Here is a 26,069-nt window from a genome sequence, read left to right as displayed (position 1 = left end):
CAAGGAACAGTGTTGTCGCATCTGCACAATTGTATATTCTTCCTAAATCTATATATTTCTGTGTTGCTTGCTCGAACTGTTCTTATTGACTTCCTCTTCAATGTTACAGAAAACTTCTCTCGGTATTAGTTTTAACGCTTCTCAACTCATTTAACATCTGCCTATCTTTCTTTTAAGATTGTAGCTACATTCTATAAATATCAAAAGACATTAGAACTCAAGCCACCAATGAGAACAAGTGTCCTTTGCGGATCTTCCCATGCCAGTAGAGTTCGTTGTTTGAGGAACTAATGCTCCAATTCCAAATGACTCATGTAGCAGTCTGTACACTAGGACCAGGACGTAAAGTCACATTTCTCCTCACATTTCTCCTAACAAGACTGTTTGCTCAAATCGTTGCTTCCCAAATGCCCAAATGCGTACGCTTCTGCAGTAACATTTTTCAGCCTTGATTTAAAAATAACTAGGCGTTTACTTCGCAATAAAAGCCGCACTTACACGTTCAATGCCGCATTTGAATGAAAATATCTGCAGCTGTTTAAAGCATTTTTTTTTTTCATATCCGTAATTTTTCCAAGAGTTTGCTACGCGTAGCGAATTTCTCATTCAGCCAGCTAGTGAGCTTCATCGTGAAAATATTTATTAGCGTATTAAAATATCCACGTTTCTACTAGCATGTAATGGCCTTTAGAATTATTGCTAAAGAACCCCGGGAGAAGTTGGCAATAAATATTAGCCTTGTAACTGCACGTCAAGATTTCGTCCTTAATCAAACGGTGATTTTCGCATCCAGCGTCTCTCTGCCTGAGTAGAAGTGAGCGTTAACAACTTCTGTGATGGTAACCTCGAAAATGATCAAAATTATGATAGATTGTGGATGCAGCACGTGTAGTCGACGTCAATTATTTAAATACTATAGGTTAGGAGAAAAAGCTACATTACTGAGTAGCCTGAGCACACAGACCAGTATTAAAATTTCTAGCTTGTACAAGCAGCCATATTAATCATAGGTGAACAGCATAGTACCATACTGTTTTACTGGTTACGGTCTAAAACAGATCGGTAACTCAACGGTAACTTAATTCCTCACATCGCACAGCCTCTAAACTTTTGATGCCTACTGTAAGTCGACCTGGTTAAAAAGCTTTGAGATATCTCGCATATTTTCTTCCTACTTTATCAATCAATCAATCAATCAATCAATCAATCAAATAATTCATTATTAGATTAATCTCTATTTATTTCAGCTTTATTTCTCGATATTGTAACAGTTTGTACGCTGCCTGTCACGCTCTGCCAGTCAAGCCCAATGTGGCTTTGGTAGGCCTGATGAATGTATTTGGTTTTATAGAAATAATAAAAGAGTTTATAATTATTATTATTATTATTATTATTATTATTATTATTATTATTATTATTATTATTATTATTATTATTATTATTATTATTATTATTATTATTATTATTATTCAATCAGCGGAGGGCTAGAGCAGAAAAAGCCGTAGCTTGACGAGCTCCTCAACCTTACACAGTTCGACAGTAGTGTAAACTCAAGTCAAGAGGGATATGAAGAACAACCGCAATAAAGAATAAATAGAGGAATAAAACAATTATATATAAGAAAACCAATTAGCAGAAAGACCATTTGCCTTAAATAAATATGAAGAGGAAGAAGGACTAGACATCTTTTCAATATAGCAAAATACAGGATATTTTTATTGCTTGTCAAGACAAAGAAAGGAACAAAGTATTCTAAAAGTGAATTAATTTTGGAATAGCGTAAAATATTACATTTTTTACTTCTTTGCTTGTGCACTTTGCAACACGGATTGTTGCCTTGGTTACTACGCCAACATTTATTTATGTTTACGGCCCTTGCGACTTAGCCTATAGTGCAGAAAATTCGTTTCTGGCCATTCTTTCAAGGAAGGCTTGTCACATTGATTGCCTACGAGAGTAAATTTTATTTCACTTCGTTCTGAACTTCCGCACACAATCCTGTATACAAGGTTAGACTGAAGCGTTGAATGAGGTTATATGAGGGAAATTATCAATGTATTTTATCGCCAGTGTAAAGGCGTGACAACGTTAGCCTGGAAAACACACCTTTTGAAGGAGTAATCGCGAGTAATCGCACGTGTTTTCATGACAAAAAAACCTCTGGCAAGCAAGATTGCATCGTTGGTTCTATTTTTCTGTTCAAGAAAAGTTCATGGAGTAATAACATTGCTTACTTTGATGCCCATATTAAAAGCTTAGTGTAAATATCTATTATTTCGTGAAATTTTGCTTCCTAAGACGCTCTCTTCTTTTTCGATTTTTCTTTCTGCCAGCAGCTTAGGCATAAGCTTTTAGTTCTGATAAGTAGGTGCATCTCACGCGAGTTCGACAACAATGTATGTAGCTGCCCCGAATATTGGTCACACTTTGGTGAGACATTGGCCAAATCAAAACTAGCGAATTATTGAGCACTCACGTGAGCTTCACCACGAACCTCGATCGCACGTGCAACTAAAAACAAAATACCTTCGTCCAAAGAGGCCATGGTAGTAGGCGAAGAACATTAGGGAATTTTCCCTGAACCGCTCGTCAAGGATTCCGTTGTTGATAGCATATCCCTTAAAGAAAAAACAAACGATGAAATCAGCGATCATCTTTTATTAACCTGCCCATCGCATGTACCACAACGTCGCTTACGTAGTGGGATGTTTTTGTCGGGTGGCAGTAGCAGTAAGCAAGCGCAAGGGGCATCACACAACGCTAACGCTAAGTTTCCACGTTTGCTGCTATAGGCTACATTAAAGCTTTGTATTGACAACACATAAATGGGAAGCAACCCTACGTTTGCTACCTGTCAGCTGACTTAGTGTTTTGCCGTGTGTCATGTTCAGTCTTAATGCACAGCAACAGGGAATGAAGTCTTCTATTACGTCGTGCAACAGGGACCAGACAGTGCTCTCCCCCTGCACGACAAGTAGTCCTCAGCACAAATATGGACAATGCCTGATGGTCGACAGCATTAATAGGTTAGGTCTAATTTCACTCGTCAATTTAGATTATTTGAAATTTACACTGTTCCCGCCAGGCAGCTTGAATCAGAGGGTGATTTCGTCGTTTTGCTGGAGGCTACTTCATTTTCGTAATGATGGAAAAAGAAACACATGGGTGCTTAGATTTTAACACACGCTAAAATAAAAGAAGAAACATTAGGAGGACAAATACTACGGAGTTTTGTACAATACGGTGCACGTTGTTGTCCATGTTTCGGCATGTGGTGCAAATAAGATACAAGCAGTGGAGCCAAATCTTGCTTTTTGCCTTTTACGAGGCAAAGTAAATATAGATAAGTAAAAGTTATTGTCTAATTAGACTTAATTTTTTAAGTCACCTCTAATAAAACCCACGCAATCCATATTATTCCGGAGCCTCCCACTAAATAAGGTGATCCTCAACGCCCGTTATGCTGCTTTAGTACTGTAGGTGTGTGAATATCCGAAATTTCGAATACAGTATTTGCTACTTGATCCTAATTTGACTCAGGAATTCGCTATTCGAAGTTGTCGATTATAACTGATACTATATCAATATGGATCTGTGGGGAGAAATGCTGATTCAAGTGGTGACTGTTCCGAATGATCCTGCTGCAGGAACAACTCGGTTGCTGTGCAGAATGGACCAGTTGCTATTTAGATTAGGGACCTTCTGCACAATAATTTCCGTTCATTTATTAAGAATTGCTCGCCTTTAGAAGTTCACGAGGGTCGCAATGTGGGCTTGTTGGTAATGCATCTTCAAGGGGAGTATGGTAGCGCGATTCAAAGACGGGACAAGAAAAGACACAAAGGGACACACACAGCACTGTGTGTGTCCCTTTGTGTCTTCTCTTGTCCCGTCTTTGAATCGCGCTACCATACTCCCCTTGAAGTCGCCTTTAGAGACAACCTATGCTTTTCTTTACTAAAGTTAGGCAACGCCGTTTATTATATGAACAAACTCACCATGCTTGCATAGCCTTAACTATGTTAAAGGAACTAGCTGTGCTTTGCTTTACTACTAGCACTTTGCTCCTTAAATTATAACATCACTGCACGCGCGCATGGGGACGCCCTGTTCAAGTGTTCCGTTATTCTCATTGTCACAGGGCACCAAATACGATCACCTTTCACTTGTGTGTAATTTATAATCTCGTCATTTCACTGAGCGTCCTCTTACGAACGGCATTATATGTATCGATTATAGTAACCAGGGCTTGTGCATTTCTTTTCTTTTTTTTTTTTTTTTTTTTTTTTTTTTTTTTTTTTACCAGACGGATTCCCAGGAGGCTTTATATCTCGTATTGTCTAAAAATTAAAATTTATCTCACATTTGATTTGACATTCGAAATTCAGATATTTCCAAATATATGTACTCAAGTAAGTACGAAAATTTTGGTATTACAAAATTTTAATTCAAAGATCAGCTGCCAATACCACCAGGTGATCATGAGGTACGCCGTAGTTGGGGACTCCCGATTAATTTTGACTCCCCGAGATTCTTTAACGTGCATCTAAATTTGAGTTCACAAACATTTTACAACGAAGCTAGTAGCCTTTCACTGTTCGGTGTTTTCCGTGTCCATGTCCGTGTGTAAAAATGTGGGCCGATCTCGGAGGTAGTGCCTGCGATACCGGGCCGACCCGCGGCGGAGGCTTCAAGCACTCAGCAAAGTGCAGCGAAAGGTGCGTACATTCTTCGGAATGATGAATGCAACACACAGAAGATCATCCGTTTCAATAAGGAAGAAGAACAAAACAAGCATCCGAACCACGTAATTGATGATAAGGCGCTCCCGATAACAACGCGAAGCACTTAGCGCTCCCTGCATACATATTCCGGTAAAGATTACTGTTGCGCAATCCGCCACGGCGACGGCGGCTTGCGGCGAGGGGAGTGACGTCACTAGCTTTTTGTATGTAAATGAACAAACCCAGCAACTGATTTCATTGTTGTTGCAGCACCGCTATGGGTAGGCGGCGCATTGTTAGGACTCCCGTTGGAGCAGCATGAATAGGAGGAGCATCAAAGGGAAAAAGAAACGGCGGTACAACCAGTGGCGGTGTGCTGTCGAAACTATTGTTACTTCGATTACTACCATTACTCTAAATTACCATTATTACCATTAGACTAACGCAATAAAGCATTGCATAGCTCCCCTCAGCAGTTGCAGTGGTTGTTTCCAACAGTTTCGGAAGCCAATGTGTTTTTTTTGTCTTTCCTTTTTTTTTACATTTCAAGGTCAATCGAAATGCAGCCGCCGCGACTTAGATCGATTCTGCGACATCGTGCTTAGCAGCGCAAAGTCATAGCCAATAAACTGATGGAACGGAGGATCTCACTATTTTGACGCCCATTTTTAGAAAGTTAAGCTCCGCGGATCAATCAGCAGGATACGGGCAAGCTGTTTATTGCTGGCAGATGCTCACCATCAGTTTCGCCGCAGGATCCTCAAGCAGCCGTTCGACAACGAGGGTCACGTGTGTGGCCGCGTGACCTTGGCCTACGATGTACAGATCATTGGTGTTGTACAGAGAGAACTTGTGTAAGAAGTCCTGTATGGCGAGGTACGTGTCGTCTGCTGCCTGTTCGTCGTCGGTGGAGTAGTTCCCGGTGGCGTCGTACGAGTAGCCCGATCCGGCCGGTGCGTCCAAAAACAGGACGTTAGCGACCTGTTTGCAAAAAGCGGAGGGAGGAAGCTATAAAATAACGTGCCTCTTTTACATCAGGCCCGTAGCACGAAGTTAGAGAAAGAGAGAAAACGAGGATAGGCGCAAAATCTAACCAGACTGATGTCTGTGTTTGGCTACCCTGCATGAGGAAAGGGGATGAGGGATCAAAAGAAAGAAGGCGATGACAACGAGGACGTTCACGTGTACTGCAGTATACGCAGAGCGTCTTTTGAGCGTCTTTCGAGGTCCGTTGATTTTGAAAACTCCGTTTGTGGGCGCGAGTAGCAATGGAAGTGTACATAATGGGTGGTAATAGTTTTTTTTTCATGGTAACGTTAGCGCAGATTGAAGCCGAGTAGGGAACCATTTTTATACGTTTAACACTGGTGTTTAACGCTATACGTTTAACACTGGCTTCTCCTTGGTCAGATATAATGGCGCATTTTCTTTTTCCTAAAAGAATTTATATATTTGTGAATTGGGTATGTTGTGGATTATATATATGCATATGAATATAGTATGACATAGTTATACTACATTATACTATATTTTGCCTTATCATAGTAAAGTTGTGATATAGTGTACATGGTGTCTCAGCTAATTTTAGCCAGTGTTTAAAAACATGCGAATGCTGCATAACTGAACAAAAACAAGGAAATGTTCTTTGCTGTCACTTGGAAATGCTTAAATTTCTTTCATACCGCTTAATTAGATTATTAGTCTTAATTAATTATTGAACTTCTTAAATTTTATAATTACATGAAAAGTTCGAGTGAGAAAGTTATGGAGCGACATGAAAAACTCCCGATCAACTTTGGGATGCTCTATACGTTCTACATACAACTGTTTTGCGAGAGTAAAAGAAGCGCACGAATACACGCAACCTGCCTACACGCAGTAGCGCGGCAATTTTGCGGGAATTTGCGGGGTTCTTTCACGCTAGAAAAAACACTATTATGTAGCATGTATTCAGCAACAGAAAGTTGTATCGGAAGTTTCTTTCCTTTCGCTCCACTACTTTCTCACTGGAACTTTTAATCTAATTGAGTATCTTCAAGCGACGGCCAACAATATTACCTTAATTCTGTCCAGCTACGCGGCATTCGCATATCTTTAAACTGTGGCTAAAATTCCCTGGGAAACCGTGTATAGTTGAATACAGGAAATTTTCTGACGCAAGTTTGAATCAGCTAGTGCAAGACAGCGATAGCTCGAGGTCTCTGGGAGAGGCCATCTTCGTGCAGTGGGCATAAAAGCACGCTGATTATGGTGATGATGACGATATAGGCATCGTACTTCTCTGGTTTACAATCGTCCGCATGCATTGTTTACATTGTGGATCCAATTGTCTACTTTGAAAAACCGCTTTTGGGTCCATTTACCTTGGTGTCTAATGGGGTTATTTTCAGATCGTTTTAACTGCAAGACGCTACCTCTCTGCTGGGTGGGCTTTTACGTGCGATATATCCCTTGGAAAGATTTAGTAAACGCTTCATCATCGAGTGTAAAAGCCAGATTTGCGACAACGATCATAATAGATTAAAGAAACAGCACTCGCATAGGAATCCTTTATTGCTGTCGTTCTTGCTTTGTTACTGTTCAATTGTGGAATAAGACCTTACACAGTCTTTACACAAGCCCCCAGAGTAACTACGGAGGCTGTGTAGCATTGCGACTTTTGTAGCGCCGCGTGAATGTGTACCGACGAAAGTTTACCATTGGAAGACAATCAGGGAAATGCAGATTCATATTCTACAAGATGTAGCGCAGAAGCGTGTTGTCTTGCAGTAAGACATTTCCCCTTCTGGAATAAATGGCACCGCGCTCGCATCTTTTTCAAGAGAAGCTTGTATTGCCTCACTCGTGTCGGCGTCGGTGTTGCCTTACGAAAAAACTCAAGCCACGCGAAAATATTAATTGTTTGTCGGGCTGCGGTTTCCAAGCGCCGACCTCCGGGTAGCTAGCTACACCACCACGCTAACCGATTCAGCCACTGTCTATTTTTTTCTTCGGTATTGCATGGAATTATGAGTTGTGTCGTTCCAAAATTGTTACATTACATTTGGACACAAATGAGAAACGAATACACACATGCTACACACACCAATCAAAGCTTGAAATTCGGGCAAATAAACACAAGCGTCCAGACGCGAAATACATTCTTGAACGGAATCAAAGATAGCGGCCCCACTGCTCACATGATTAGCCTCTTCTCGAAAGACAGACGTTGTCGAGCGAGGTGGCTCGGCACGTCTCTCGACCATTCGGCTCCTTCACAATGAATGAAGTCCTAATAACATAAACAAATCATATGGTCTATTACTGGCTGTCTTCTTGAAAGGAAGAAACCGGATACCATAGGTTGTGAGAGGAAGGTCCCTTTTGATAGCTCTTTGTAAAATGTCCCAAAAATGAAAGGCGTCACGAAAACAAAATGAAGCAACGTTCTGTTGTCTCGAGTAGATTGAAAAGTCTACAATTTTGTATTCCAGGATGCATTTAATACTTTTTACTGAAGCCACGTTCTAACTGACAGGGTGGAAGTGTGCAGCTTAAAGAAAAATGTTTTCGCTGCTGGCGTAACACACATTCTACGGACACGGCAAAGAACATCATGACCAAATAGAGAAAGATACGGCTTTCGATAACAGGTTCAGAGAGAAGGCTGTGCATAAATGTTATATTTAGCGACGCTCGATCAACGGTAAACAAACATACTAGAGTGAATATGGCCTTTAAGAATGAAATAGTGCAGACAAGTTCTTTTGCAAAGCCCTATAACGGCAGTTCTTGAGCAAAGTTTGTCGTGAGAATTAGAAAAGGGAGGTATGAAGCAAGACGTGTTCGATTAACTGCGAGAATGAATGGATGATGGACGTTTTCAAGGTAGAATAATCGCATGGCCAATTGTCACACAAACAAATGCACAAGACTCAGGCCTCCCTTCTCAAGCGGAAAAAGAGAAGGTTGCGCCTTCTCATGGCTTCCCATCACGAACGCCAAATAAAGCATGCAAATATTTTAATAAATGCCTGACCATGGATACGTGAGCAGTGAAAGACCTGCAGAACATCAAGAAGCCTAGAAGCAAGAAATATATTGTATACCTTAGCTCTCGCCAAAATGGAGAGGTCACGTCCCTGCCAGGTTGCCACCTTTCGACGGATAGTGTTTGTCATGGACGTCATATGAGGTTCACTGTTGCGGAAGTTATCGAGAGGTGCACCAAGATATAGCAGCGGAGATTGATTCCAATGAATATTCTAGAATACAGAGGGAATTAGCGCCCACGTGCCTAGCCAAAAGTGCCTACATTTGTCAAAATTTACGCTAGTTCCTGCTGTTTCACAGAAACGCAGGGGTGTGTTTATTGTCTTGCTAATGCTGGGCTTATCGACGCAAAAGAAGGCAATGTCATCCACCCAAGCTAGCACTTTAATTTCCTCATCTGCATACCTGTATCCTTTAATGCTCGAGTCGCAAAGCACGCTTAAGCAAAATGTTTCCAAGTATATAGCGAAGAGTGAATGCAACAGCGGACAAACCTGATGAACGGATGAGTGTACCTGCATTCAATGTGAGAGGGCACGGTCTACAATTAACTTTGTAGTGCAGTGTTTATAACAAAGTGTTATACCATTGTACAATACATCCCCTAACTCAACATGTCGCACTAGTCGGAACAAGAAATCGTGCTGAACGTTGTCGAAGGCTTTGGCGAGGTCAATCTGAAGAAGAGATATTTGATCTATACTACCATCTGTGTACTCAAGGACTGAACGTGCGATATGAAAATTGGTCTCTATAGAGCGTCCTCGAATTCCGTATGTTTAATGGTCAACTACTAATTTAGTAATGACTGCCTGCAACATATTTGTCAGTACTTTTGCAAATTTTTTCTCCTCAACGTTACATAACGATATCGGCGTATATCCATTTACTCTCTTTATTACTTCATTATTAATGCTCTTGGGGATTAAGGTTGTGTGGCCCTAATAGAAAGACGGTGGAAGCTCACCGTGTTTTAAAGCCTCATTGAAAAGCTGCTCAAGAAAATGACACACGATTTCCTGAAATTTTATATAAAATTTCAGCACTAAGGCCATGATGGCCAGGCGTTCTTTTTTTCTTTTTTTCTGCAGAGTTTCAACGGCAAACGCGACCTTTAAGGAGGGGTTTTATATGCATGAAGAAGTAGACGCAACGCAAGGCGCGAGCCAATCGCAGGTGTCCCCTTCCTCCGGAGGAGGGAAGGGGTGTGATCGCGTGTTCGCTAGCCTCGTGCCCGCCGTTTCCCGCCAGGCCCGGCAGTCAGATGGGGAGGCCGCGTTTGGTTCGTTCTGCCGGAGAGAAGGCTGCGTTGAAGCACGGCAGCGGAAGCGGGCCACGCGACGTGCGTTCGGCCGAAGAACAGGCGGCGTTTGATGAACGCTACCGCGAACTCGTTCGAGCAAGGGCTCGTCGTCGACGTGCCGACTTCGCCGTGAGGGAGCACGAAGCCGAAGCGTTACAACAAAGACGAGTCGCGGATCCCAAGCTTCGTTTGCACACCTCTCCACAGTAGTGGAAGGGCGGCCATTTTTTTTCCTTGCAGGTGCACATATTTATAGCATAGAATGTATTAGACTGGGAGCTGCACTTGTGGGCTTAAGGTGGTGTGAATTTTCGTTATGCCGAGGCATATGTTGCCATGCTTTCTCAGTGGAAGCGTTCAGAGCTTCTATTGGTTAAGGAACCTTGGCACTCACACGCGCTCAGGCGCTGTAGGCATGCGCATGTGGTATTTACACTGTTGGTTTTCACGGAAGATGCCCAATTTGGCGACGAGGAATTTCTCCGGCAGTAGCTTTGTCGTGAGCCCAAGATGTTTTTCTTTCAGCCTGGTTTTGCGTTGGCCTGGAGTGGCTTCTCTATATGCGTTCCGCTTAGTGGTACGGGAGGGGGTAATTCTATTTTCTTTCATTTCTTTTCCTCATTTTGCCCAACTTTATCGAATGTTCATATACGTGTGCCTCTACATTGGTGCTTCCTTACGTGTGCATTGCTCGGACTCAGTTAAATGCGCCAAAAGTTTCTCTATCTTTTGTCATGCTTTACGCCTACGCAGGAGGTTTGCTAATTTAGTCATTGCGCTGTGAAATACTGAAAGAGGAAAATCGACATCCATCCGATAGTATAGCGCGAAACCAGACGCGTACGAGTTACACCTAAGAAGTGAAATTTCTGATTTCTGCTAGTTTGGCGATTGAACCAGGAATTAACACAAATTTAAACCCTCGCTTCATTATGTCTGCAAACAGGGAAGCTAGCAGATGTAAGCACGATGCCGAATCCGTCAACAACTTCAAGCACCGGGACTAGAATTTCACAAAACAATTCTGCCGAAATCCACAATGAGGAGCTTCGTACTATACTTTCGAGTCAATGACAAAGAAAGTTTTTTCACCTTGCTGATTTTTGAAGAACCCAGGCGCTCCAACGTAAAACTATTCCAATTTGTTTCTATTCCATTTTTGCCATTAGCCCCCTAAGATTGGTGAAAAATTTTTGGGCTATGCCCTCTTCGCTTGTCTGTCACGCAACGCCGTGTAAAGTGTGAAAACGTCCGTTTTGATATGACGTGTATGCACTGCTTATTCATTATTAAGCCAAACAAAAAGCGAAAAAAAATTCCTACTCATTGCCTTTTTCGCCATTAGCGCACTGCTGTTGGTCTTTTTTTTTTTTTCAGGCTGCACCTACTTCGTTTTTTTGTCAAGTGACGCCACAACACTACCGAAACTCACCACATGGAGGTGGCGTTGATTCTATGGATTCACTGGTATGAGGAATTAAATGAATATTTCTTTTTGTTAATAGTCAGGGGCTTCCCCGTTCCGAAAGGAATAGAAGATGCTGCTGGCGAGAATGAATTTCTTTCCTTATAATAATAACGAAATTGCACGGCAGTATGTCATATAGTCGAGCCCGTTACGACAGACAACGAGAGTGCTCGTTCTATATACGAGAATATATATAAAGAATATATGATGACACTCTGCCAACTCCTGTTTGCTGAGACCCCGTGCTAGTCCGGCATTTTTGCCTTTCCATTGTACGCCACCACGACATTGAACCAGTGATTGCAAACTAATTTATGGGAAGCGGACCATTCGTAGACGCTGGCAACACTCTCCTCACCTGGTTTTTTTTTTTTTCTACTCTAATTTCATCTATCACCCTGAAGACCCTCTAAACGGGTGAACATTCGGTGTAACATGAGGAATGTGATACACAGAGAATGAACAAAATACCGCTAGGCATTCATGAAATGCATATGTGATGAGTTACACCAGTTAAAAAACGACAATGGGCAGGTGATCACGGGATTGAGCGGGGGAACGCCGTTACAGTCAGTGGCTGCTCCGAAAAAGTATGAGGAATATAAAGTCATTGAGCGTGCCCCTGGATGCGCTAGCTCGATCCCACCGAAACCTTCTACACTTCTTCGCGCTCCGTGGCTCTTGTCAGCCACGGAGAAACTTTTCAGAGCAGGCACTGCTATTCGCTATGAAATCAAACGAAGGTGACCTCATGTAAACGTGGAGAGCGTTCGATTGGATTGTTCAAACAATGTTGCTGGTCCCCGCCCGATACTTGCGTTGGCGGTCACGTAAATATAACATCGGCAGACTTGAATAAAATCTGAATGGAATGGTTTTACGTTATGAGGTCACCAATTTTCTCAGCGGAGTAGTAAAATTAGTACGTGGCAAGAAGCAGTGTAATCAGCCGTTTGAGGATCCCCGGTAAAAGCAGATAGAAAGCACATAAAAGCACAGCAGAAATGAAGAAGCATGTGGTGGCTTTCCTTGTTCCAACTGAAGTCGTTAGGCGTGAGGTGCTGCCCGTTGTCCGTTGGCCGGAACGGGCCGTGTTCCATCATCAGGGTCAGCATCGAACTGCAAGATTCGGGCCCTGCGTTGACCCAGATGACAACCGGATCGATAGAAGCTTTCGACGTCTGGCTCGCTGCAAACCTGGAATCACGGTAGAGACAACAGCGCTCGTTGAGCACGTCATCTCCACTGGTCGCAATTCCATATAGACCATGCAGTTTCCTACACAAATTACTAGACGGAACTCCTGCATTACGATTGTTCAGTAGCCATGGGAATGGCGATTAGTACATCGGTTTGTGCAATATTTATATATAATATATAAATGTAGGTAAATTTGTGTGTTTGTACCCTGCACCTCCATCAGAAATCGTACGGGTAGAGGTAAATATAAATTAGAATTTATTTGCTGTTTACAAGCTAGCAGGGGCACGGGCCGTATGATGGTTGCCTAGCCTAGCGGCATTGCGTCGTCTTCGTCTAATTGATGATCGTCTGCTTCGTCTGTCTTCTGCTCGTAGCGCCACGACAATACATTAGTTCTTGTGGATTGGAACATTCTTGCGGCATTACTTATTAGACCTATGTTTCTTTTTTTTATATTCATATTTCGAGCAAACATTGCACATTTGTAGGTTTATCCCTAAATCTGTGAATAAACTTCGAAATTGATCAACTTTCAGAGTCAAAACGAGGTTCGAAGTCAGAAGAACGAAGTATGAGCACATCCATGTAGTTCCCGTCATTTCCCTGCTCGCTGAACTACCCTGATAGCAGCTGCCACATAAACAGTTGCCTATGCTAATTGATGTCGCAAACTATATGATATATGCGACCGTGTGGCGGCTAATCGTATCCAAAGTTGACGACAGTCGACATGTCCGCTGATAAACGAGGTGCTCTTACATTAAAACAGCTTTTCCCACTGCTTGCCATTACGAAGAAACGAAACACAAGCTTTCTACTAGAATGCTGGCCAATCACAGAGTTATTTCTATATATGTTCTTTTTATTCATGTCAAAATGGTGTGGAATCGATGTGGAATTCTTATAAAATTTGTTGACATTGCTCCAAAACACAATTGTTGTTGGGCTTCTTGCAGTAGGGTTCCCGCTGGGCTATGTTTGGACAAATGGTTACGGAAATGAGATTCGCATACGTGGAAGGCCCTCGCCACGCGGAGTCATTTTGTCGCCATGCTGTACAAGGCCTTACGCTATTCTTACCTAGCGCGCGAATGGATATTCGGTCTCTCAAATCCTTGGGACTGTGGAAAACTAGTTATAGCGCAGCGCCGCGTATGTCACGTATATGCCGTGGGCTTCACAACGCGTTTGAGGTCAACGAGTGGAAGATATTCCGCTTCCATTCATGTTATAGCATAGGGAGCAGAGCGAATAAAGAGCGTAACAAAGGAAAGAGTTTACGGTGAAACGCGCCTGAGAAAACACACAAAAAAATAACTGCACCTACTTAACATTTGCCCGTCACCGTACCATTTTCCCGTAAATCCACATAGCTTAGAGATTTTTTTTAATTTTCAATCTGAGCAACACCACTCCTGCCACCATCCCTTCTTCACTTCTACCTTTCACAGGGTATCAGTGAAGAGACCCGCCGCGATATAGCGTATGTGGCTATGGCGTTGCGCTGCTAAGTTCGTAGTCGCGGGTTCGATCCCCGCCTCAGCGGCTACGTTCAATGTTAGCGAAATAAAAAAAAAAAAGCGCTCGTGCAGTTAAATTTAGGCTTACGTTAAAGAACCCTAACTGCTCAAAATTATTGCGGCGTCCCCCATTATACGGCATGCCTCGTAATGAGATCACGGTTTTCGCGCGTAAAATTCTCTAATTTAATCAATTTGGTTAGGATGCAAGAGACCGGCACAGATTGAAGGCGAGTAAGTACCGCCTCCTCCTTCCCAACTGATTTATATTGATAATAAATTAATATAATATCATATAATATATATTTCATATTTCACTTTGTTTCGAAATGAGCAAAATATTCCACCTTCCATTCGATATTTTAAGGTCCCTCGTCTGCGATATGCGTAACCTAATTGATTATAAAATTTCACTATTCAAACAGCACTACAGATATTTCTTCAGAAAGCAGGTCAAGTGCATGTATATGGCCCACAAAATGCCTACTTGTCCCCACGAAGATTCTACACTAGCTCCGATTCTTGTGCTTCTAAATCACTGTCAAATGCCACACCCTTCCTTACCAGTAATGCAGCCGTCGATTTGGGCCTGCATTCAGGAATCCAGAGTACTGCTTGAAACTAGGCTTTACAGCGAGTCCTGGAAGTGATTTGATTTCGTCTTGCGCTGGCGCCTGGGCTACTACGCTCAGCGCAGGCATTGCAGTGACGAAGAAGACAAACAGTTCCGTGAACAGCATACCTGCCAATGTCTTGGTTCGTCCTGTAAGCCGTGTTTAAAAGAAAACAGAGTCAGTTTTATCAAATTATGTACAACAGGTTTTAGACAGTTTATATATGGTTCCTGCTACTTAAATATAAGCATAATTCACTCTGATTTTAGTTTCTCGGGAGTGACTTTTCTTCATTTTGCCATGTGTTTTACTTTGTTGCACATTGAAAAAAGATTGTCTGTGGCCGGAGGCACACTTGAATTAGGAAGTTGGATTATTCAAAGGTACGCACAATACTTGCATGAGGAATCGAAAAACATACTGGAATAAATAAAAAATATAGCTAATTCACTTTCTAGTTACTTTCTGGTGCGTACTGCAACCTATAAGTTGATGTCAATTCTCAAGGCAATCTTCTCACTTGGCACAAAATTTAAAAGCAGCACCAGTTGTCACCTACAAAGAGAGAGAGATGAGAGAGGGGAGTGAAAAAAAAGTAAACACCGGTTAACCCTAGAAATACTTCGAAAAGAATGTGCCTTGCAAATTTACTGGTTCATTTTTTGTAAATTGTATTAGGCGCCTTAAAATAATTAGCGTATAAGGTAAACAGTGAATCTCTTTATTAGTCAATAATTTCAAATTTATGCATATGTTTTCCGGCAAGCAGTCAAACGTAAGGAGTACTATTGAGCAACAGAACTGCTTGTTGGCCTAGTTTGTGCTTGCTGAAAGACATGTTTTTTGCCGCAAGTTAACACACAAATAGAAGAGACATTAAGACAACACGGGCCCGTGTTGTCTTTATGTGTCTGCCTTTTGTGTGTGTTACCTTGCGGCAAAAAACAAGTATTTTAGTACTATTGAGCTGTCTGACACAGGCAATTTCTTTAGAAATTCTGATAACTATAAAAGGGACCCATCTACATATATGCTTTTAAATCGCGTTTTTAAATCGTTTAGTGTTAGTGCAAATTTCCGTCGGGCTAATCTTACTTCCACTGCTCGCAAATTCTTTTGGACAGTGCGCTAATATTATGGGGCTACTGGATCCATTGTCAATATTGTCGACTTAGTCTCGCACTGATTTCTCTAGGGGTGTGAGAATAGTGGTTTTTGAAACGGAATCGAATAACTGGCCTTTTTCGCCCGGAGGGGTGAAGTATTGAAAAAGGCAGCAAGGTTTAGCGTTGCGCTGAAGCTACGTCAGACTGTGTTCTCCGAATACGCGGGATGGGCACGCTAGCGTCAACACATCACGCGAGGCAACTTCTGCTGTGCAGCATAAACAGCACCCTGGCATCTATCAGGCGTTTCACAACGCTGACGCGATGAGGAGCAGCTACAGGCGATGCAGGTGTCACGCCTCGATCAGAATGAGAATTATTATTATTATTATTATTATTATTATTATTATTATTATTATTATTATTATTATTATTATTATTAGGTAGCTGTGTGCGAATAGTCCATACTCTCGAATAGCGAATCGAATCGTCGCTATTCATAAATGCGAAAATTTTTGGAATACTTTTCTAATATTTGTAAACGTCATCTGCGCAAGCATAAACATAAAATGGGAGCAAAGGTACGGTAAGTTTTCAGCCCCCCGGGCATAGTATAAACAAAACATGAGAACTTGCAGAGGGTACGCGTAAGCATGCGTACCACTTAGGTACGCATACTTTACAGGCTGTACAGCGATTATTCGCACTCTCTAAAGCATGTTGCGCATGCGAAGACACTACTTGTTTGTTTCTAATGCTTCATTTGTGTTTTTAATAAACAACACCTAATAAGTTACTACGTAAGAGCAGCAGCTTGATAAGTTTAAGAATACTGGGGTGTGAACATCGTTTAATATTTACTGCGATAAAGACTATGCATTTGTGGAAATGATTTCATATTCGATTCGATTCGCTTCTGCCTCTATTCGATTCGTATTGGATTCTGACTAAAAAACACTATTCGTACACTCCTTTGCGTAGGATACGTTACATCTACATGATATACACAGGAGGAAATCCCCTAAGTCAAGTAGTGAAGGGGGGCCCTCCTATAACACGCAATTTACCTAAATGTTCAGCGCACCGTCTGTGGTCAATTACTAAGAAATAAGAACGTGCTAGTGTTACTTAATAAATACAGAATAGGACAAGCTGAAGACAAGCGTGAACGTTGTGTTTAAACATGTCGATAATGCAGGGTTCTTAAGGTTTGGTGGTAACCAATTCCAAATTCGTTACGAACATACGAACAACTATACGAACAACTAATCAGAAAACTCTGTGCTCTTCCCATCGCGGCCATGCATTCTTATATAAAGCTTAAAAAGGAGGCCGTCGGGGCCATTTACCGTCTGTGTATAACTTTGAACCAAACCGGGAATGCATGTCGTCTGTGCGATGGCAGACTAAAGAATATAACATGGTTGACTAGTTTGAATGGATGCGGCAAGTGGCGTTATTTTTGGATCAGGTATGTTGCAATGAAACTCGTGCAGATTGAATTCGTTGAGAAGACACGGACATTAACTTGTACCAAGGAAGGAAGGAAGGAAGGAAAAAGTAGAGAAGGAAAGGCAGGGAGGTTAACCAGTTTAGCGTAACCGGCTTGCTACCTTACACATGGGAGAGGGATGGGGGCGATGAAAGATGGGGAAGGGGGAGAGAGAGAGAGAGAGCACATAGCACAGCACACAAACATCGTCCGGTAGAGTCCATCAATCTGGCATTGTACGTGATAACACTGTCAGAGCCGCTTGTCCAATCCCGTCTCTTTCAAAAACTGAAGTAGTCCCTTCGTCGCCTTCACCTGCGATGTCTTCTGTCGGCGGCATGTGAAAATCGTGTCGAGGGACAATGGTCTAGTGTCAAGGTGCGCGAGAACGGATGCCAGGGACTGTCGCTGAACATTATATTCAGGACAGTCGCACAGAATGTCTTGCAGCGTCTCCTCGCAAAGACAGGCATTGCAGAGAGCGTTGTCGGCCATTCCAATGCGGAATGAGTAAGATTTCGTGAAAGCCACCCCTAACCATAAGCGATAAAGCAGAGTCGCCTCGCTTCGGCGGAGTCCAGTTGGCATACAGAGATGCATCAAAGAGGGCAGGTGGTATTGACGGTTGCTCTGGTTGGTCTGGCTGTTTGGTGTGCACCATGAAGAGAGCGTCATCTCCTGTGCAAGCACTCGAAGTCTGCTAGCTGCGTCGGATCGTGAAAGCGGTATGGCCTCTTCTTGTGCGTCTTCAAGAGCTGCCCGAGCGGCATTATCGGCGTCTTCGTTTCCAGTGACGCCGCAGTGACTTGGCAGCCACTGAAACGTCACGTGGTGTCCTTTCTCCTGTGATGTATGGAGTAGGCATCTAATATCGAATACGAGCTGTTCGAATGGCCCGCGACGCAGAGCTGATAGTACAGATTGTAGGGCTGCCTTTGAGTCGCTGAAGATGGACCATTGTCGAGGTGGCTCCCGACTGACGAAACGGAGTGCAGCGCGAAGAGCAGCTAGTTCAGCAGATGTCGACGTTGTCGGGTGGTCAGTCCTGAAGCTGATGGTAATAGCTTTTGCTGGGACAACCACAGCACCGGACGAACACTGGGTGTTTGTGGAACCATCAGTATAAATGTGTTCACTGTCCGCGTACCTCTCGTGCAGAAGAAGCAGAGACAGTTGTTTGAGGACAGGCGACGACAGTTCAGACTTTTTTCCGATTCCTGGTACACTGAGATGTACTGCGGGCTGATAAGACACCAAGGGGGTATCGATGGTTTAGATGCAGCGGTGAAGCCCGAGGGACGTTTGTCGTTGTACTTGTTGATAGTTTTAGAGAATGATGATTGGTGCCTGTCTGAAGGTAGTGCTGCAAGGTGGTGATAGGGGGCACGTGCAAAATATCTGATGTGCGTTCTCAGGGCTTCCACCGTAATGTGAGTTCGCATTGGATGGTCCCGAGCAATCGCAAGAGTCGCCTCTGTTGACGTACATCTGGGCAAACCAAGGCAGACTCTGAGTGCTTGAGCTTGTACTGCCTGCAGAACACGAATATTTGTCTTGCAGGTGTTGTTCAGTACAGGTAGACTGTATCTTAAAAAACCGAGAAAGAGAGCTCTGTAGAGTTTAAGCATTGCGTCTACTGACATCCCCCACGTCTTCCCTGTCAAGTATTTGAACAACTGGGAAGTAGCTGTCAGGCGCCGTTTCATGTAGGCCACGTGTGGGCTCCAACAGAGGTCTCGGTCAATAATGACGCCAAGGAATCTGTGGTTTCGGACATAGGAAATGGTCCGCCCATTGATTGAGATGACATAAGGCGTCATCGGTTTCCGAGTAAATGCGACTAGTGCGCATTTTTCAGGTGAAATGCTGAGACCCTGTTTACACAAGTAGTTCGCTGTCAAAGTGGCCGCTCTTTGAAGTCGCGCACGTATCTGAGGACGTGTGACTGCCGAAGTCCAGACACAGATGTCGTCAGCGTATGTTGAAATCTTGATGGTAGTTGGCAAGCATTCAGCAAGTCCAACAAGAGCGAGGTTGAATAGCGTCGGGCTGAGAGCACCGCCTTGAGGAACGCCCCTGCTGGTATAGCGTCGCGTAGTTGGGCCATCGTCAGTTAACACATAGAATGATCTTGCAGACAGGTAACTTGCAATCCACAAGAAAACTCGACCACCTAGGCCCACCGTCGCAAGAGCGTCGAGAATGGCCTCATGTAATACGTTATCATATGCCCCTTTCACATCTAAGAATAAAGCTGCAGATAAACGCTTACGGGACCTTTCGTGCTGGACATATGAAACGAGATCAACTACACTGTCGATGGAAGAGCGGTCACGTCGGAAACCAGCCATGGAAAGCGGATAAATCTTGTAAAATTCAAGGTACCATTCCAGGCGGCCAAGGATCATCCGTTCCATTATCTTTCCTACACAGCTGGCCAGTGCTATTGGGCGGTAAGAGGTGAGTTCTAATGGGGATTTGCCCTGCTTTAAGAGTGGCACCAGGCGGCTTACTTTCCATTCGTCAGGAACATTTCCCTCCTGCCATGAGGAGTTGTAAAGGCTCAACAATTCTATCCGTGCGGACTCTCCGAGATAGCACAAGGCCCGGTATGATATACCATCTGGACCCGGAGATGATGAGCGCCTGCAGAGAGCTAGTGCCGCTTCGAGCTCCTCCATTGTAAAAGGAAGGTCCATGCGGCAATCACGGGAATGGGGGACGTCAGCTCGGGCTGGAGGATCTGGACGAGTCGCTTGGTCTGCGATCCGCGCACAAAAGTCTTCTGCGACATCGATGTCTTGCCGCCCTTGGAAAAGCGCTAGCGCCTTGAATGGAAAACGCCGTTCCGGAAGGCAACGCAGACCTTGCACCGTTTTCCAAATGTGAGACAGTGGCTTGCGAGGGTCGAGTGTCTGGCAAAACGTTGCCCACCGTTCCGACGCTAATCTATCCATACGACGCTGAATCTTCTTTTGCATCCTCCTGGCTGCCCTAAGGTCATGGATTGATTTTGTACGTCGATATCGACGTTCCGCCCGGCGACGAAGCGCTCGAAGTCGCTCTAATTCTATGTCGAAGTCATTTCGCGTGGAAGAGATCGTCATCATGCGAGTGGCGTTTTGCATCGTCATTTTAATCGTTTGCTCTAACCCAGAGGGTAGGCCCTCGCGGCAGGCATCTTCCATCTCAGATTTGAAGTTGGCCCATTGAATCGTCCGAATGGTATTCCGTGAGCCTGATGTAGACGACAAGCCTTTGATGTTCAGATAGGTGGGAATGTGGTCACTCCCATGTGTCTCAATGTCTGGAAACCACTTCACACATCTGGCGAGAGAGTTGGAGACGAAAGCAAGGTCGAGGCAGCTGCCGTATGTCACGCCTCGAAGAAAGGTGGGGCTACCATCGTTCAGGAGAGTAAGGCCATAGTTGTGGGCGATACTTGCTAATCTTCGTCCTCTTGCATTTGTCCTTGTACTTCCCCATGCTGGATGGTGCGCATTGAAATCTCCTATGATGACCCATGGGGCGGGACAAACACTCAAGATATCCTCAAATCTTTTGGTATCGAAATTGCTGGAAGGCGATATATACACGCCTATGAGAGTAAACAAGAGTTTGTTCTTTTTAACTGTGATGCATGTATATTGATTGTCGTCGTGGGGCGCAATTGGTTGCAAAACATAGGTGAGTTCGGCCCACAGGGAGGCAGCCAAAGTAGTCCGGCGTCGGCGTCGACGTCGGCACCATCGTACGTCTTCGAAGAAGACGCATGCGCGAAGTGACAGTACCCACTCCTCTGCGGTGCCAGTTAGCCGCGCCGCGAAAGGGCCCACCACTTCCACGAAGGAAGCAGAAAAGACTCTATCTTTAGAGGAATGGCCTACGCTACCGAGCCGCTCCCTTGCGAAAGAACCTCAGAAGGTCGGGGCCCCACCTGATCCTTCTCCGGCCATGGATGATTCACCCAAAACAGACCGTCAAGTCATCTCGGTGCTACGTTCTCTCATGGAGGCCATTCGAGCGCTTTTAGTGGACATGAGGACACCATCTGCTCGAAGCGCACTTAAAGTGTTGGACGCCTTAAGCCCAGTGCTTGCATCCCTCAACTAGAAAGATGGCTACTCATACCCCATCCTTCCGGAAAGAAGTCAAAGCAGCGTCCGTCATCCAGTGGAACGCCAGAGGGCTAAAATCACGAATTTCAGATTTTCGTCAGTTTGTCTACACCAATGGGTTTCCACTCATCGTCATTTGTGAGCCCAACTTGTCGAAACCAATAAGACTGTCAGGATACGAGTTTATCATGTCATCAACAAACGGTGCATGCAGCAAAATCGTCGTTTTTGTTCGTCGTGAACTTGTACCAAGCAATACCTACTACCTAACGCCATGACTAGAGAACATTTTATTGTGAGTAATAGTGGTTTAGGCGGGAAAATCTGGCTCCCTGTGCGGCATAGCGTGCTCTAGTGCGCTATTTCCACCGTGCGATTGAATAGTGTTATCACATTTTAGTTTCAGTTTCATGTAGGATTGTTCACAGCAGACGACACGAAGTACTAAGAAATTACTCGAATATTCTTCGCATCTCCAGATTCAACTCCAGATTCACTCATCGATTCAAGGACCGGGTCGAATATTACAATGTTCGATTGGTATTTGAAGGTTTTGATTATTCGCACCCTTAGTATTCTCGTCTTACAAACGCTCCTGCCACCTCTCATCCGAATTTTCGCATAGCTTGTCGTGCGGGCGGCGGGGCTAGCATGTCTGTTCGTGTTAAAGCGCCTGTGTGTCCCATGTTACAGATACGTTAACTAAATTTCGTCCTAAGTTTCAGCTGGTTTTCACCCTATAGGGCCCACCATAGGGGCGATACCCTTGTGAAACTGCTGTTTATTGCAGCTTTTTTTCACTACCTTCTTCTTTTGCTCTCAAGAAACGACTTATTTGGGTAAATGTGAGCCTACAAAGCTTTAACCAGATAGCTTCTAAATTGGGCATTTCTTCAAGGAATTCATGGACAAATGAAGTAGCGATTATCTGCCTTGGTATTGTATAAAGTTACGTAGCCAAGTATTAATGAATACAAACATTAGCCTAACGTAGCTTCGACGTTAAGGGATAGGCGTATTAGCAAGCTCACGCGATGAGAGGATAATAATGTGTTCGAGAGCATCCTCCAAATGTCCCGATATGTCGGGACATTTGGGGGATGGAGCGCGTTCTGACTGATGGCTCTGAAATATGAAGTGAAGGCTTATCATTCATTATTTGCTTAGTTAGTTAGTTAGTTAGTTAGTTAGTTAGTTAGTTAGTTAGTTAGTTAGTTAGTTAGTTAGTTAGTTAGTTAGTTAGTTAGTTAGTTAGTTAGTTAGTTAGTTAGTTAGTTAGTTAGTTAGTTAGTTAGTTAGTTAGTTAAAATATTTCCCTACCCAGTGAATAACAAACAAAGTGGTGTGCTCATAAATGTTAAGTAACACAAAAAAGAACAACAACCAAAATAATTGCAGCAGCAATAAAGTAGCACATTCGCCATTTCACATCAATATAACATACATTCCATATTAATGCAGGTTACATATTTCTTTGATTAAACAAACCTCACCAATTTGTACAATATTAGGGCCCTCGTAAAGGAGCGAGAAATAATATATAATTTGTGCCCGCGAGACAGAAAAGTAGAGCATTTAGTAGAGCAGATAACTTGTAGAGCACTGTTAAAAGCGCACGTTGTCATGGAATGCTCCTGAATATTACCCTTTCGAGGTAAGTTGTTCTTCATCGTATTATAAACAGCACATTATGAAAGAACGTCAGCGTGAATCACTGCAAGGAAGCGCTGTAAAATTACGAACTGATAGAATGCCATAAAGGCATCAAGGCTACATACCTTACGAAGAATTCGCTCCGGCGCTGGCCGATATAGGCCTCTTAAGATGCGACAACAGGGAGAGTTGTTTACGATGTGCGCTTCAGTCTGTGGTAATTGTTCACGGTTCTCCAGCGTAGTCGGCTTTATCAGTGCATAAATTGCAACCTATTAGCTAGGACGTGCGCAGTGGTACCAGTTAACTAGCAGCTCGACGGTTATTTTCTTCGTTTGACACTTCTGCTTACTATAGCATGCCCGCTACAATTCTAGGGTGGCAGGTACGCATTCGGTGTAATCTTTTTAAGGGCTCAATAGTGAAAGCTTGCCACGAACGCCAAAGACAAAAGGCGCGCGATATGGACGGAACGATAAAAAAAGCTATCTAATCATTCCCCCTGCTGCTATCTATTCAACGCCATTTGTCACAAATGCTTCGCCAACGTTATCGGCAGTGTCAGCGGCAGCGGCAACTGCGGCAGTGTCAGCCTATATTGTCAGCCTTCAGACCGTTCGCGTAGTTTGATTAGGCACCGCGAAAATAAATGTCTCAATGAGTGTGAGCTCTGCATCCACAGTCTACCATTAAACGTAATAAATAAAGGAAAGTGGACAAAGCAAATATAATCAATATTTTTAATTTCTTCTCTTGCGTTCGCTTCTGTCCTTCGGCACTTCTGCTTTGTAAGCTGATAATTCTTTACTGCCCTAAAGAAAGCAAACGTAGTGCTTATCGTCTCTGTTTTGAAAACCTCAGAAAGAAAATCGCACAACAATACCGAAAGACCAACACGAAACTCATGCTCACATTATTCTGACATCCCTGTGAACCTGCGCTATCTACAGATAACTCTGTTAAAGGGAAACTGAAGAGTCTGTCGAATTCAATAAGACGCTCATATACGGATGCAGGAACATTATAAACCATGCAGGTAAAATTTTAGGGGGGACTTTTCACTTGGGAGCGACGCAATCGTCGGTTAAAATTGCGCTGTAGCTCCGCCCCCCGTCGAGCGCCGCGCGCTGCTGCTGACGCTGGCGATGCGAGCGGAGACTGGAAACCGCAGCGTAGTGACGTCAGCACTGGTGTTTCGCTCCTTCGCAGTCTCCGCGACCGTGCCTGACTGTCGGCCTGACCGGGCTTATTTCTGCGTGCGTGCCGTCCTAATCTGCTTCACTCGACCCTACATTCCTTTGTTTGTGTGTATATAGGAGTAGTAGTTCACGTGCGCAGCATCAATTGAACTAGTAGGCCGATCATTCCGGCGTTCTGTGTAGCCTACAGTTGCACGAACACCAGCGGCGGCGACGATGTTCCGATGTTCCATTAGTTCTTGCAAGACAGGAAGCTTTCAGCTAAGTGGGAGGCTGCTGTGAAGCGAAACAACTTCAAGCGCTCAAGAACAGTGTGCTCTAACCACTTCCGTGACGATTGCTACCGGAGTTTATCAATAATGCGTGCTTTGGGTTCTCCTTCGTGTTAGCACACTGAACGGAAAGTGCATGTTTATCTCCCACCCTTGACGCAGGTTCCATCGCCAAGCGCCGCGAATTTTCTATTCGCACGTGTGTTGTGAAACAGCCTGCATGCAGCTACCATAACGCAGTGCAAGCGTAAAGTTTGCATGTGTTGGAAAGCCTGCTCACGCCAGGACGCTGCGCTCCCCCTTCTCTCGCACACATAGAGAAACCGACCATCTCTCGTAGCCGATGGAATTCGCCGGTTACGAGTAGCGTGCGGATGGCGCGCTGATGAAAGTTCTATACTACACGTGCTACAACAGCCGCTAAACTTTTCCCGCGTTTAAACCGTCTGTGTAGATTGCCGACAGCTTTGGGACAGCGCAGAAATGCCGAAGATGGCATCGCCACTTACGTTCTACGAGGAGGCATGCATGAACATAACACTACAGTTGTTTGCCCGGAAACGTACTCACTGGAACGCTGAATGCAGCTTAGCAAAAAACATACTCGCCAAAGAACATTTCCAACACAAGGAGATGCTAACACTTCGCCTACGTTCGCATGGAAAGCAGTGCTTGCACCAGCATTTTTTGTTTCTTGGAGAGGTCGTCTCTTCGCAATCGGCTCGTACATGTAGGGAGAAAGTATAAACCCCTTACAAGTGATCTTGCACGCGACAGGGACAGCGCGACAAGCGAGGCGATGGCTGTCGCGTTCACTCGTCGCCTGCAAGCCGAACTCCACGCCAGCGACGGCTTTGAGCGATGACTTCCCGGTATGAGGGCAGCAATATACACGCCGAAACTAGCGTGACGCATGTTTTATCAATTTAAGTTTATGTATATTACTGAAAAAGGAGCATAAAATATTTCTGAAGGTCTTGCACTAGGTTCTTATTCTTGCTTCTTATTCTTGCACGTGTAAAATTCAATAGTTTGCTCGTTCTGTGCGACAAACAGTAGTATTTGAGTTATGTACATCCAGTTCCGACTTCGCACTATTGGCTAGTCGCTCATAGCACTTCCGGGCGACGAGCGACGAGTTCTAGATTTCTAGAAACGAGCGATCGAGCAACAATGCCGAGCGATTTGTTCAAGCGACGGCCCGTTTTGTCGCTCGAAGCCGTCACCCGTCACCGTCGCGCGCAAAATCGCTCTCGTGGAGTTTGCACTTAACACCGAACTCCTCAGAGAAACGCAAGCTCTCGAAATTTTCCATGACCGTCTCAGCAAAACAGCCCCAAACTACCATGCACCGTGCTTCGTGTG

General features: G+C 44.0%; 1 protein-coding gene across 1 annotated transcript in view; it reads right to left on the bottom strand.

Moving 5' to 3' along the window:
• LOC126517438 (lysosomal protective protein-like) overlaps positions 1-23,657 on the bottom strand; it is a 38,660-nt gene extending 15,003 nt beyond the window's left edge. Inside the window, exons 1-5 of the mRNA XM_072285666.1 lie at positions 23,359-23,657; positions 14,815-15,013; positions 12,558-12,724; positions 5,463-5,707; positions 2,527-2,618 (exon numbers count right to left, since the gene is read on the bottom strand). Coding sequence (XP_072141767.1) covers positions 2,527-2,618; positions 5,463-5,707; positions 12,558-12,724; positions 14,815-14,990 — 680 coding nt within the window. The 5' untranslated portion in view covers positions 14,991-15,013; positions 23,359-23,657. The remainder of the gene's footprint in view (positions 1-2,526; positions 2,619-5,462; positions 5,708-12,557; positions 12,725-14,814; positions 15,014-23,358) is intronic.
• Positions 23,658-26,069: the final 2,412 nt, after the last annotated feature.

This window comes from Dermacentor andersoni, chromosome 11 (assembly GCF_023375885.2).
Source record: "Dermacentor andersoni chromosome 11, qqDerAnde1_hic_scaffold, whole genome shotgun sequence".
NCBI lineage: Eukaryota > Metazoa > Arthropoda > Arachnida > Ixodida > Ixodidae > Dermacentor > Dermacentor andersoni.
This window is presented reverse-complemented; position numbering and strand designations above follow the sequence as displayed.